The 10,567-nt window shown below is 44.4% G+C and overlaps 1 protein-coding gene across 1 annotated transcript; it reads right to left on the reverse strand.

Moving 5' to 3' along the window:
- Positions 1-5,730: 5,730 nt before the first annotated feature.
- Positions 5,731-10,167, reverse strand: LOC134192858 (sushi, von Willebrand factor type A, EGF and pentraxin domain-containing protein 1-like). The gene is made up of 10 exons (XM_062661617.1): positions 10,101-10,167; positions 9,796-9,984; positions 9,221-9,370; positions 8,995-9,150; positions 8,050-8,214; positions 7,837-7,995; positions 7,605-7,772; positions 7,369-7,533; positions 7,139-7,294; positions 5,731-7,078 (listed from the first exon to the last, which is right to left on the reverse strand). The coding sequence occupies exons 1-10, from the start codon at positions 10,165-10,167 to the stop codon at positions 5,910-5,912; spliced, it is 2,544 nt and encodes an 847-aa protein (XP_062517601.1). The 3' UTR covers positions 5,731-5,909.
- Positions 10,168-10,567: the final 400 nt, after the last annotated feature.

Here is a 10,567-nt window from a genome sequence, read left to right on the forward strand (position 1 = left end):
GAAGCAAACCCTCACTCTCAAGTGGAACCGGCAGGACCAATCCAGAAGGACCTGGCAGATTCACATCAGAGTGAGTTTCTGGATCAGTGTAAGAAGGCACAGAAGAAACCACAGGGGAAGCCTTCTTCTTGACTTGATTTGCCCACTTTTGCTTTTTTCTCGGAGGCTCCTCCTCTAAAACAAATTCTCCAGCCTCATATGTTTTTCCTTCTTTTCTCTTCTGTTTTTCAGATCTTCTAGCCTTTCGAATGTCTAAGTTTAGCTCTTCTGATCTTTTTCTCCTCTTTTGCTCTTTCATCTGCCACTTTCTGTCGCTGTTCATCTATAAATTTGAAGGCGTGGATGGTGTCGCAATTGGGAGAGGTCTTGGCTAATGTCATCACTTGAGTATATGCTGCTACAGATCCTTCATTGAATAAAACAGTGGCCAGGTCCACAGTCATTTTAATCATCTTATACCCTAAAAACTTCCTTTGGGAGCAAGCAACCACACAATAGAGTGAAAAGACTCGTTTTGATTTTGGGTATGGCCGTCCTTGCATCTTTTGAGATGACTAGGATGGCCCAGTTTTGATATCGCTTCATTCCATAGAGGATGGAGAAAGGCACTGGGCAGACCTTTGTCAACGTAGTAGACATTTGGGTTGACTTTTGACTGTTGGTAGTCACACCACGAGCTTTCTCCTTTTGGACAATACTGGTGTCTAGCATCAAGAGTCTTGACACAAACACGATGTTCCACACCATAGTCCGTAGTGCAAGCTTTCTTTGACTGGTATTGGCTGCAAATAATATGACTCTCTGTACAGCTCGGCTTGCATTCTTGCACAGAATGATATAGCAATGCTCTTACAGCCACTACCATTTGCTCCACATTCCCTGTGTGTTTCCTAATTGCATAGCCGTAGTACCTTTGAAAGTTATCGATCATTTCATCTGTGAGCCTGTTCTTTCCGCCTATCCCTTTCCCATCTGACAGCTCCTCTCCCCTTTTTTGCAATCTCGCAGTCGTGACCCCATGCCCTTCTGGATGTGGCCTATACAGTCAGCTTTCGTAACCTCCATCCCCTCGTAAGTGTCTTTCACTGCAGTATACGACTTGCTGTCACCGTCTCCTATGAACTTCACATACCTCATCCTGTTTTTCTCCACTGATCTTGGCCAAATGTCTTTTGCACCTCCCACCTCCATAGCATTGGAGCTAACGTCTGTGTTCTTTGTGCAGTACTCATGATGATGCTCCTTCCAGCCAAGGTAGTCGTCCGAGGTCACATCTGGGCATTCTTCTTTCCTCCTGCACTCTGAACAAAGTTTACTATGTACTTGTGTATCCAGGACTTTGCCAGTCTTCATGTGAATGACAGCTTGGACTCCAAACAAAGATGAATGGCCTCGTTTTGCCCATGTGCCATCAAATGAAACAGCTTCATCGATGATCTCGTGTTCTGCCAGCGGACGGCCAATGGCTAATTCTTTCATACTCCCAATTTCACCAACAGCTTTCGACTGGCTTGCCCTAGCTGCCTCTGACAAATTGACAGTGATGCTCTTGAGGTGGTTTTGCCATGACCGACTTCTTACTGGAAGGGGCATTCCCGTAATTCCACAAAACTTTATGAATGCTTGTCTACTCTCTCCCATGGCTAGGGCTGCTAAGGTCAGACGGTGGTTGACATCATAGCTGTGACCTGGAAATACGTTATTCTTAGTAACATTTTGGCATGAAACATGGTATCTATATTATATATATTTTTATATTATAAATTTTTAAATGATATATATTTTATAATATGTATATGTTGTTATATTATTAATATAAAAATATACATAATATAAAAAATTATAATATTAAAACTTTATAATATAAAAAATGTATAACATAAAAATAGGTTACATACCTATCTTCATGGGTCTCCTCTTTGAGGTGTACAAGGGCTTCATTTTGTAGCCACATACAGAGCACTGCATGTGCAGCACAGACATCAATCCAAATCGGCTCTCCGCCTTTTCTCTCAACACCGTTGTCGATGGCCCCACGTTTTCCTGTAGTACCGCACTCTGACAAGATCTCTCAAGAAGTCTCCTAGAACTTCCATGCCTACAAGACGATAGCCTTCAGCATGTCTGTCCGTAGATAGTGGACATTCAGTGACAACGGCTGTCTTCATCTTTCTTGACGAAGCAGATCCAGTAGCAACAGCTGCAGGAGCCGTCGTATGATGTTTCAAAACGTGTGACGGCACCCCATGAAATCTAGCACCACGCTTACGTTGAGGCATAACGCAAGAAGAAAAATCGCAAAGCAAGAAGACAAATCGCAGGAGAACACTATACAAAGCTCGTCAGCTGTGATTTCTGTAAGACTTTGGGTCATATGTTAACGTCATCGTAGGCGAGACTGGTACGAAGGATGCGAAGGCGTAGTTTAGTCTCCGCCCACTTTCGTAGCAAATTTCAAGAGTCCAAACACGCGGAAGTTTACCAGCAAACTCTGTCGTTGCACGGAGGCATGCAAGTGAGAACTAGAGACACTGTTTCTACGTTTGAGCAGACAAATGAAGCTAGCCATGTTGCAACGTCGCAGCTAATTAATATACACACGCAATCACACACACACACACACACACACACACACACACACACACACACACACACACACACACACACACACACACACACACACACACTCCATGTCATGTGAACAGCTGCCAGTTTATCTGGTCACGCCTCCTCATCGAAGAGGGGAGATAGGAATTTTGCTTTTTCCCTCGCTTGTAGACGAATAGTAGAGGAACAGTAGTGACGTTTCAAGCCTCGAAGTCAACGAAATCGTCGATGGCAGCCCTTACATACATGCTGGAAAGAGCTCCTGTCGACAGATATGTGGTGCCCACGATGACAGTTGTAGCTTCTAAAACCAGATCTGGACTTGAAGCAGCGAAAGCTTTGTCCACAGTGCATAGGAAACTGGCGAGTCGCAAAGCATTCGTGGTGAGCCAGCACACACGCGCGACCGCTCGCACTCGCGTGTGTGTGTGAGTGTGTGTGTCTGTGAGTGTGTGTGTGTGTGTGTGTGTGTGTGTGTGTGTGTGTGTGCGTGCGTGTGTGTGTGTGTGTGTGTGTGTGTGTTTGTGTGTGTGTGTGTGTGTTTGTGTGTTTGTGTGTTTGTTTGTGTGTGTATGTGTGTTGTGTGTATGTGTGTGTGTGTGTGTGTGTGTGTGTGTGTGTGTGTGTGTGTGTGTGTGTGTGTGTGTGTGTGTGTGTGTGTGTGGTGTATTGCGACTGTGTGAGGAGAACGGGGGGATGGTGGGCTAGTAATATATAAATATATAAATATATATATATACATATATATATATATATATATATATATATATATATATATATATATATATATATAATTTAGTAACAATATTACTGAAGCTGTAAGAGACGTACGTTTTTGTCCAGACGTGTGTAATACCAAAGAATGACAGCTGCTGTCATTATGATGCAGTGCACGGTACTAATACAGTACTGCTGCATGTGTATATCTACTAGCTGTCAAGCCGCGGATTTAGATTAGGACATTCGGGGCACGTGCCCCCTTCACAAGCGTCCTCAATTGGTCTAGCTAAGTGTAACATTTCTGTCCTCAATCGCAGGGCCTACCTCGCAGCGAGACTAAAATAGGAAATATAAGCAGACTGTAGTATCGTAGCTTCCCTACGTCCTAGCCTCGCCCCAAACGCAGTGTGGCTTACAACCCCAGATCTGCTGCCATCACCACTAAGTCTGGTTCGGTAACGCCCAGTGCGGTCAGCGCTAATCACTAGGAACATGACTAGTGTCAGTTACAAGTGTACTTTGTCGGTGTATTAGATTACAGGAAACGATTGTAGTGTGGGATCTTCGCTAGTTAGCGTGCAGTACGTAGACAGCAGTCCAATGCATTGCAGTAGATGCATATGAGTCATTGCAGCTTCAACTGAGAACCTGTGTACGCGTTCAGAGGGGTATGATGCACTGCAAGTGCCATTTCTAATCTCCCGCTTCACCGCTCCGCTCCGTATGGTAGCTGCAATCTCTTACTAACGCTTGACAGCGGCCTAAAATCGCAATATCGACAAGTACAGAGGCTAGAACAACGTCAAAGTCAATCGAAAGCTCGGTTCCTAGCTAATATCATTAGTATGACAAGCGCTGAAGTTGATTACATACTTACTCCCTCCCAGGAAGGGGTACCGAACCAGACGTAGTTGTGAGGACGGAACATCCGGGCTGCAATCCACACTGCAACTGGGGCGAGGCTACCTACTTCCTGGGAATGACTATATCTTGGATATAATAAATCTGATGTCGTATAACCAAATTCGTGTTGACAGTGCTGTAGTAACTAAAACATAAAATCATGTCATTACTAAATTTTTTGCCCAAACGTAACTTGTGTTAGCTTGCAATAAAACACTAAGTAACATACATGTATGCCCGTATGCAACTGGCTTATAATTATACCTGTCCAAATGTCGAGTCTCGGGTGTGTGACGTCATAAAGTTGATAATGTCATACTATCTTGAAGACGCTTGAGCCCCTTCACCAATGGCTGCGCGCAACTTAGCGTGTGGTCTGGGTACGCAAAGAAATTTGTCCCTCGTATTAGGCTAGATTAATTAAACAGAAAGTAGCGCACACTAAAGGGTTAACTGCCTAACTCTGCTGCGGCAAGCTGCATGCTAAAGCTAGAAATTGCATGCAAGTCATGTCTTAGCCGTCCTACATACGTTCAATATTTTTTGCAGACGGCAAACTAACTATAAAGGTACATGTTACCTGATAATCGCTTGTTCTTGGAACTGCTTTGACGACGGACTTCTGAAAGCAACTAGCACGTGACCTATACGTGTAGCCTTGATAGCCAGACCTCGTTTGGCGCTTCAGTTTCAAGTGATACTGAATTACTAAGGCTTTCCAATGCTATGGCATATAGATAGAGATGATGACACAGTAGATAGACAAAAAAATTTGCTTTGCCTGTTTTGCGTTTGGACACTTGAATACGTATACATACGCTTTGCACGCTGTTGACTATGACTACAAGATCATTTTAGGCTGTCAGCGATGTTAAAGAAAATCTGGGACTTTTTGTTGGTTGTGGAAGTTAGTCAGAGACAAAACAGACATTTTACGGTTTAGCAGAAGACAGAAGTAGGTAAAAACTGAAGAAAGCAACCACTCATGTAGAGTGTGTGTGTGTGCGCGCGTGCGTGTGTGTGTGTGAGTGTGTGTGTGTGTGTGTGTGTGTGTGTGTGTGTGTGTGTTTGTGTGTTTGTGTGTGAGTGCATGTTTGTGTGTGCGTCCCCAAGCTCAATAAATGTGGTTATGAAACTGACGAACTAACTTCTTATAGTTTACGCGATTAGGCTATAAATTCCAGACTCAGTGCAAGCTGACTTGTGCTGGAAAGGTCTCAGTGTTTTGTAGTTGATTCAGTATGTTTATCCTTAAGTATTACTTTGGTTTAGTTTGACTGTGGTGGGGCCTGATCCCCTACCCACAAACGATTCATCAGAAAAACACGAGTTTGAATTTTTGTTTCATAATTCTATTTTATCATCGGTTAGTAAGAGGGCAAAATGACAACGTTTGAAACTGTAGTCTTCTGCTTCAAATCGACGTGCATTCTTTAGCACTCAGATTGCCATGAACTTCCGCTTACTTCTTTAAGCCAACTATAACAAGTAATTGCGACAACAGAAATTTATTGCCATTTTTAAAGTTGCAATACATGACAAAACCAGTTATTAACATATTTCTCTAGTAGAACTATTGTAGTACCGAAAACATTTATTGCAAACACACCAAAATGATGACGATATCGTTCTCTCTGTCAACAATCACGTCATGTATTAACAATTACCGTAAGACTACACTAACTCCCTGCAGACAGAATACTGTCCAAAGATAAACCCATTCGCTCCATTGCTTCTGAACTAGAGCCTTCGTCTTCGTCATCTGACTGACGACCTGGAGCAGTCGTCGGTGGCATCTTGTCTGCTCCCATCTGCATGTCTTTGTGGATGGCAGCAGCCATTCTACGATCGCTTGCGGACACTCTAAACAGAGCCATGGCCTCATCACTCATTTCCCTAATCATAGGACGTCTAACCCGCTGAAGGACAGTGTTACTAAGCGCTCTTGCTGCTACCATGATGTCAGGAAATCCGACGCCTGCTGCAGGTTCAGCAAAGCAAACACGAATCCCACCGGGCAAATTGTTGTTATCGATGACGTCAGCGGGCGTTGTCAAGCCTGCCTCCGCCATTGGAGTTCTCATTGTGGAAAAGTGAGCATTGCGGTAACCCGGACCCTTCTTTTGCCAGTCGGCCCACAACTTGTCGATATATCCGTGATGAAGAAAAAATTCGGGAGCATATGCAGACCGTGCAGAACACATGGTGCCCCGTATATGGCAATGCATTTCGTTATGAATATTCATCCGAAGGCCACCTTCGAATCGTAGGAATTGATTTGGCCCATTGTTTAGTATTTCTGCAATTTCCACAACACCTGGTAACGGTCTAAACTGAGGGTCGTTCATATTGATAAAGTTACGCTGAAGACAACCTCCAACAGGAAGAAACCAAGCACCCCGTCTAAATCTGCCATCTCTGACGCAACCATCCGCTCCCGTGCCGTTTCCGCCGATGTGATGATTTTCACCGCCCCAGAGGCTTGCCGCAAACGGTCTCATTACCCAGAGGCTCCAATCCCAGTAGGGAACCGTCACATTGCAGTTGATGCGTTTCAGCAAATTTTCGTACTCTAAGAGAAACCATCGGTGCCATGGCAAGAATTGGTTTCTTTCGTGGATTCCATTGTTAAACTGTAAACTATGAATTTCAAGGAAATCTTCGTAATCCCGGCGATAACGTGCATCTGTCGAAGCTGTAATGAGTGTGTCAACGTAAAGCCGTTTCTCTGCTGTAGTCATTGACTCGATATCCTTTCTTTCACGGCAGCACTGAGGACGTCCTCCTACACAAGTGCAGAGCTGGTTGCATCGATCACGCCATTCGTCTCCATTGACACAAATCGAGGCTAGAATGTATGGAAATGAACGTGATATATTTTACAAAGCGTCATGTGACTATAGCTTGCCTCTTATGCATGAGGGCTCTTGGCCCAGCCAGTTTCCGTTTGTGCAGGTACGCATACTCCTGCCGCGTAGCTCGTAGCCACTGTTACACGAGTACGTCGCAGAGTTCCTCATCTGGTCGACATTGCCGTTTGCGGGTCTATCGAGTCTCGGGCAATCTAAAATCACAAAAATCGACTTTTAATCTATTGATCTAATTTTGCGTGGTGACGAAAAAAGTGTGTTTATCTACTTCGAACGCATGACGGCTGTCTTCCACTCCAGACACCATTGTTGCATGTTCGCCTTTGAAAACCTTGCCGACTAAAGCCTTGATTGCAAGTGTACAAAGCTCGAACGCGGTTCTGTTGGACGCGGCCATTAGTGGGGTTCCTTAGTCTTGGACACGAAATCAAAACTGAAAGGACAGAAAGGTTACTGTTTGCGTTGACTAAACGTTCACGTCAGTTTCCAAACAGGTTTTCTTACTCCGTATGCACGACGGTTGTATGCCACTCCAGTCACCGTTGGAGCACGTTCTTTGTTGATTACCGACTAGTGTGTAGCCTGAATTGCAGGTGTATGTTGCAATGTTGTTGTTACTTGACAGCCTGACATCACCGTTTGTAGGATCACGAAGTCTTTCACAAACTGTAACTAGAGAGAAACAAATATGTTACTAATCTGGGTAGGAGATGAGAGAGAAACGCGACCCGCTTACTTCTAACGCAAGAAGGGTGAGAACCAGACCATACTCCATTCTGACATCGTCTGTTCCTGTTGCCGTTGAGGTTGAATCCGGCGGCGCATGAATATGTTGCTGTGTCGCCCGTGACTTGGACAAATCCGTTGGTAGGGCGATTTAATCTTGAGCAAGTCACTAACAAGTGCTCTTATAGAGTGTAATTTTATACCAATTTTGGGAGTGTCTTACCCTTTTCGCAACGGGGTTTTGAGCCTGACCATCTGCCACCTGTACAAACTCGGATTGCGTTGCCTGTTAGTGTGTATCCTCTGTTGCAGATGTAGACAGCGAATTTTTCAGATGGAGGCTGAGTGATTGTTCCAAACGCAAGAGATGACAATTGAGGACACGTAACTGTAAAGTCAACAAAAAATTTTATGCATCGTCTAAAATATGGTAGGTCACCAATCCAAAGCTACGTCAGTGCATGGAGCTATTGTAAAGGTATCAAAACAACAGCTAAACGGTTGGCTGAAACAAGGACAGACGGATAGACAGACAACAGAGCAAGAGTGCCAGGGGTGGCCAACTGGCGCTATGGTGCCACAGATGACACCAGAGGCTACGCTGGTCTTGGGCACCAAGTAAGAAACAATTTGGCACCAAGGCTTGAAGGCGCTCAAGAAAAATGATGATGTCATGTGTGACTGACGAGGCTGCGCGGTGATTCCGAGAACACAACGCATCAGTATTTGTCAATCATGCGTTTGTGTGCTAGCTACCTTTCTGTTTCCATGCATGCATGTATGTATCATAATGATTCCTACATACATGAGTATAAACTGTATGTATGTATGTATACGTACTACGTCTGCATGTAGCGGTAATATGTAGGTATAAGTAGTCTCAAACCAGTCTCGTGCAGGTGTGTCTATGTGGGCGTGTCGTTTCAGTTGGGTACCATGCAGGATGCGTTCATGGTGTCGCTCCAAAGTACCATACAGCCTTATGCTAACTTGGCCACCCCTGGGTGCAGCCATGTTTCCAAGCGCGCTGCTAGGAGGAGATCTGCCTGGCCAACAAACACGTACAAACCTAAACCAGTAGCAGCAAAGCAAGCAAACTGACAACTGGATTGAGCTCGTGATTATCCGTAAATGGACAAGATTGCACTATTTGAACAACTGCACGTACCTGCTCGACAAGAGGGTGCCGTTCCACTCCATCTAGAGTTAGTACACACTCGAACTGCACTTCCCACGAGACGATAGCCCAAGCTGCAGGAGTAAGTAGCTAGCCCATTTCTGAGGTTGACGTCACCGTTTACCGGATCAGGCAATGTTGAACAACCTGGCGTGAAGACGCAGACGGATGAGTTAGTGTGTGACTTCCTGTCGACTGCACTGCTTGAGATACTTACATGTTGGAGGAGAGCCATTCCACTGACCTCTGGAGCATGTTCTTAGAGCATTACCAACTTGGTGGTATCTGGGGTTGCAGATGTATACGGCAAGTTTACCGTCGTTGGTAGACACTCTGCCATTGGAAGGATTGTTCAAAAAGCCGCATGCTATTATACACATTTTTGATGAGCTAAATAGCGGGTCATGTAGACTGCCACATACACACACACACACACACACACACACACACACACACACACACACACACACACACACACACACACACACACACACACACACACACACACACACACACACACCACAAAAAAACGCCTTTAATAAGCTTACAGTTTAAACTAAACTGCAGTTAGTTGAACTTGTTTTGGTTGTAAGATGTCTTAATTAGTACATAAATAATAATTAATAGCATACTAATTTAAGAAAATAGCACTTTGCAGTTTTTGAGCAGGCATTACACAAAAAGCAACTCTCAAGTGCAAATCTTGTATTTTGCCATCTTGTAATATGTCCGTTTTATTTAATTATTTAATTTATAATTGATTTTCCTAGACTGTCTCAACTTGTTTCTTACTCCTTTCGATGCATTTGGGTTTCTTGCCTTCCCATTTGAAACCGTTCTTAGAATTTCCCAAACAGCGACGTGAGTGTCGCCCGACAAGGATATATCCTGTGTCGCACGTGTAAGTGACGACGCGCCTGCCTCCCTCACGTGACAATTGACGCTTCCCATTTGCTGGCTTTCCAGGCTTCGAACACATGCCTATGTAGCAAAACAATTCGTAGAAATGTATAATCACTCCAAATATAAAAAGGATTCAAGTGCTTATTTCATTAATATCTCAGATTAGGAATTAATTAAATCTACAGATTTCTTACCAGAAGCATACCAAATGACTCCCCACAGAGACAACAGCAGCAAGAGCAGCTGCGGATGCGATCTCATCGTTCTACAAAACAGCAAGTGAATTGAACGATCTGACAAGGTGAGCCGTTTATATAGGGGCTCCGTTACGTACATCTGGGCGGGGCAAGTTCGATGGTAATGTCCAGACACTCTGCGGCTCGAGGTCAAACGACAGTGCACCGACAACCGGGTAATGCATTTGACAGTACACGACACATCAAACGAACGGATGCGCAGTATCTAGACCATTAGCTCAAACAAAACAAGGCGCTGACGTGTGATGACAAGGGTTTCCTGTGTTAGTTACGCCTCGTAGGTGTGACTTTACGCCCACGCCATGTTAGGGTCTCATGCGTTTCCTCCGTTTCTAGACAACAGCCAGCTAACCAGCATCCGTCTTTATCAACATAACTCTTGTATTAGCATCTTTATACGTATA

The sequence above is a fragment of the Corticium candelabrum genome, chromosome 17 (genome assembly GCF_963422355.1).
Source record: "Corticium candelabrum chromosome 17, ooCorCand1.1, whole genome shotgun sequence".
NCBI lineage: Eukaryota > Metazoa > Porifera > Homoscleromorpha > Homosclerophorida > Plakinidae > Corticium > Corticium candelabrum.

Bases quoted from the DNA above. Each gene is read 5' to 3' on its own strand.
- LOC134192858 (XM_062661617.1), bottom strand. From the start codon at position 10,167: ATGAGATCGCATCCGCAGCTGCTCTTGCTGCTGTTGTCTCTGTGGGGA. The intron at 9,985-10,100 runs GTAAGAAATCTG...TTTGCTACATAG, and splicing joins AGTCATTTGGTATGCTTCTG to GCATGTGTTCGAAGCCTGGA. The intron at 7,534-7,604 runs GTAAGAAAACCT...CTGTCCTTTCAG, and splicing joins ACAACCGTCGTGCATACGGA to TTTTGATTTCGTGTCCAAGA.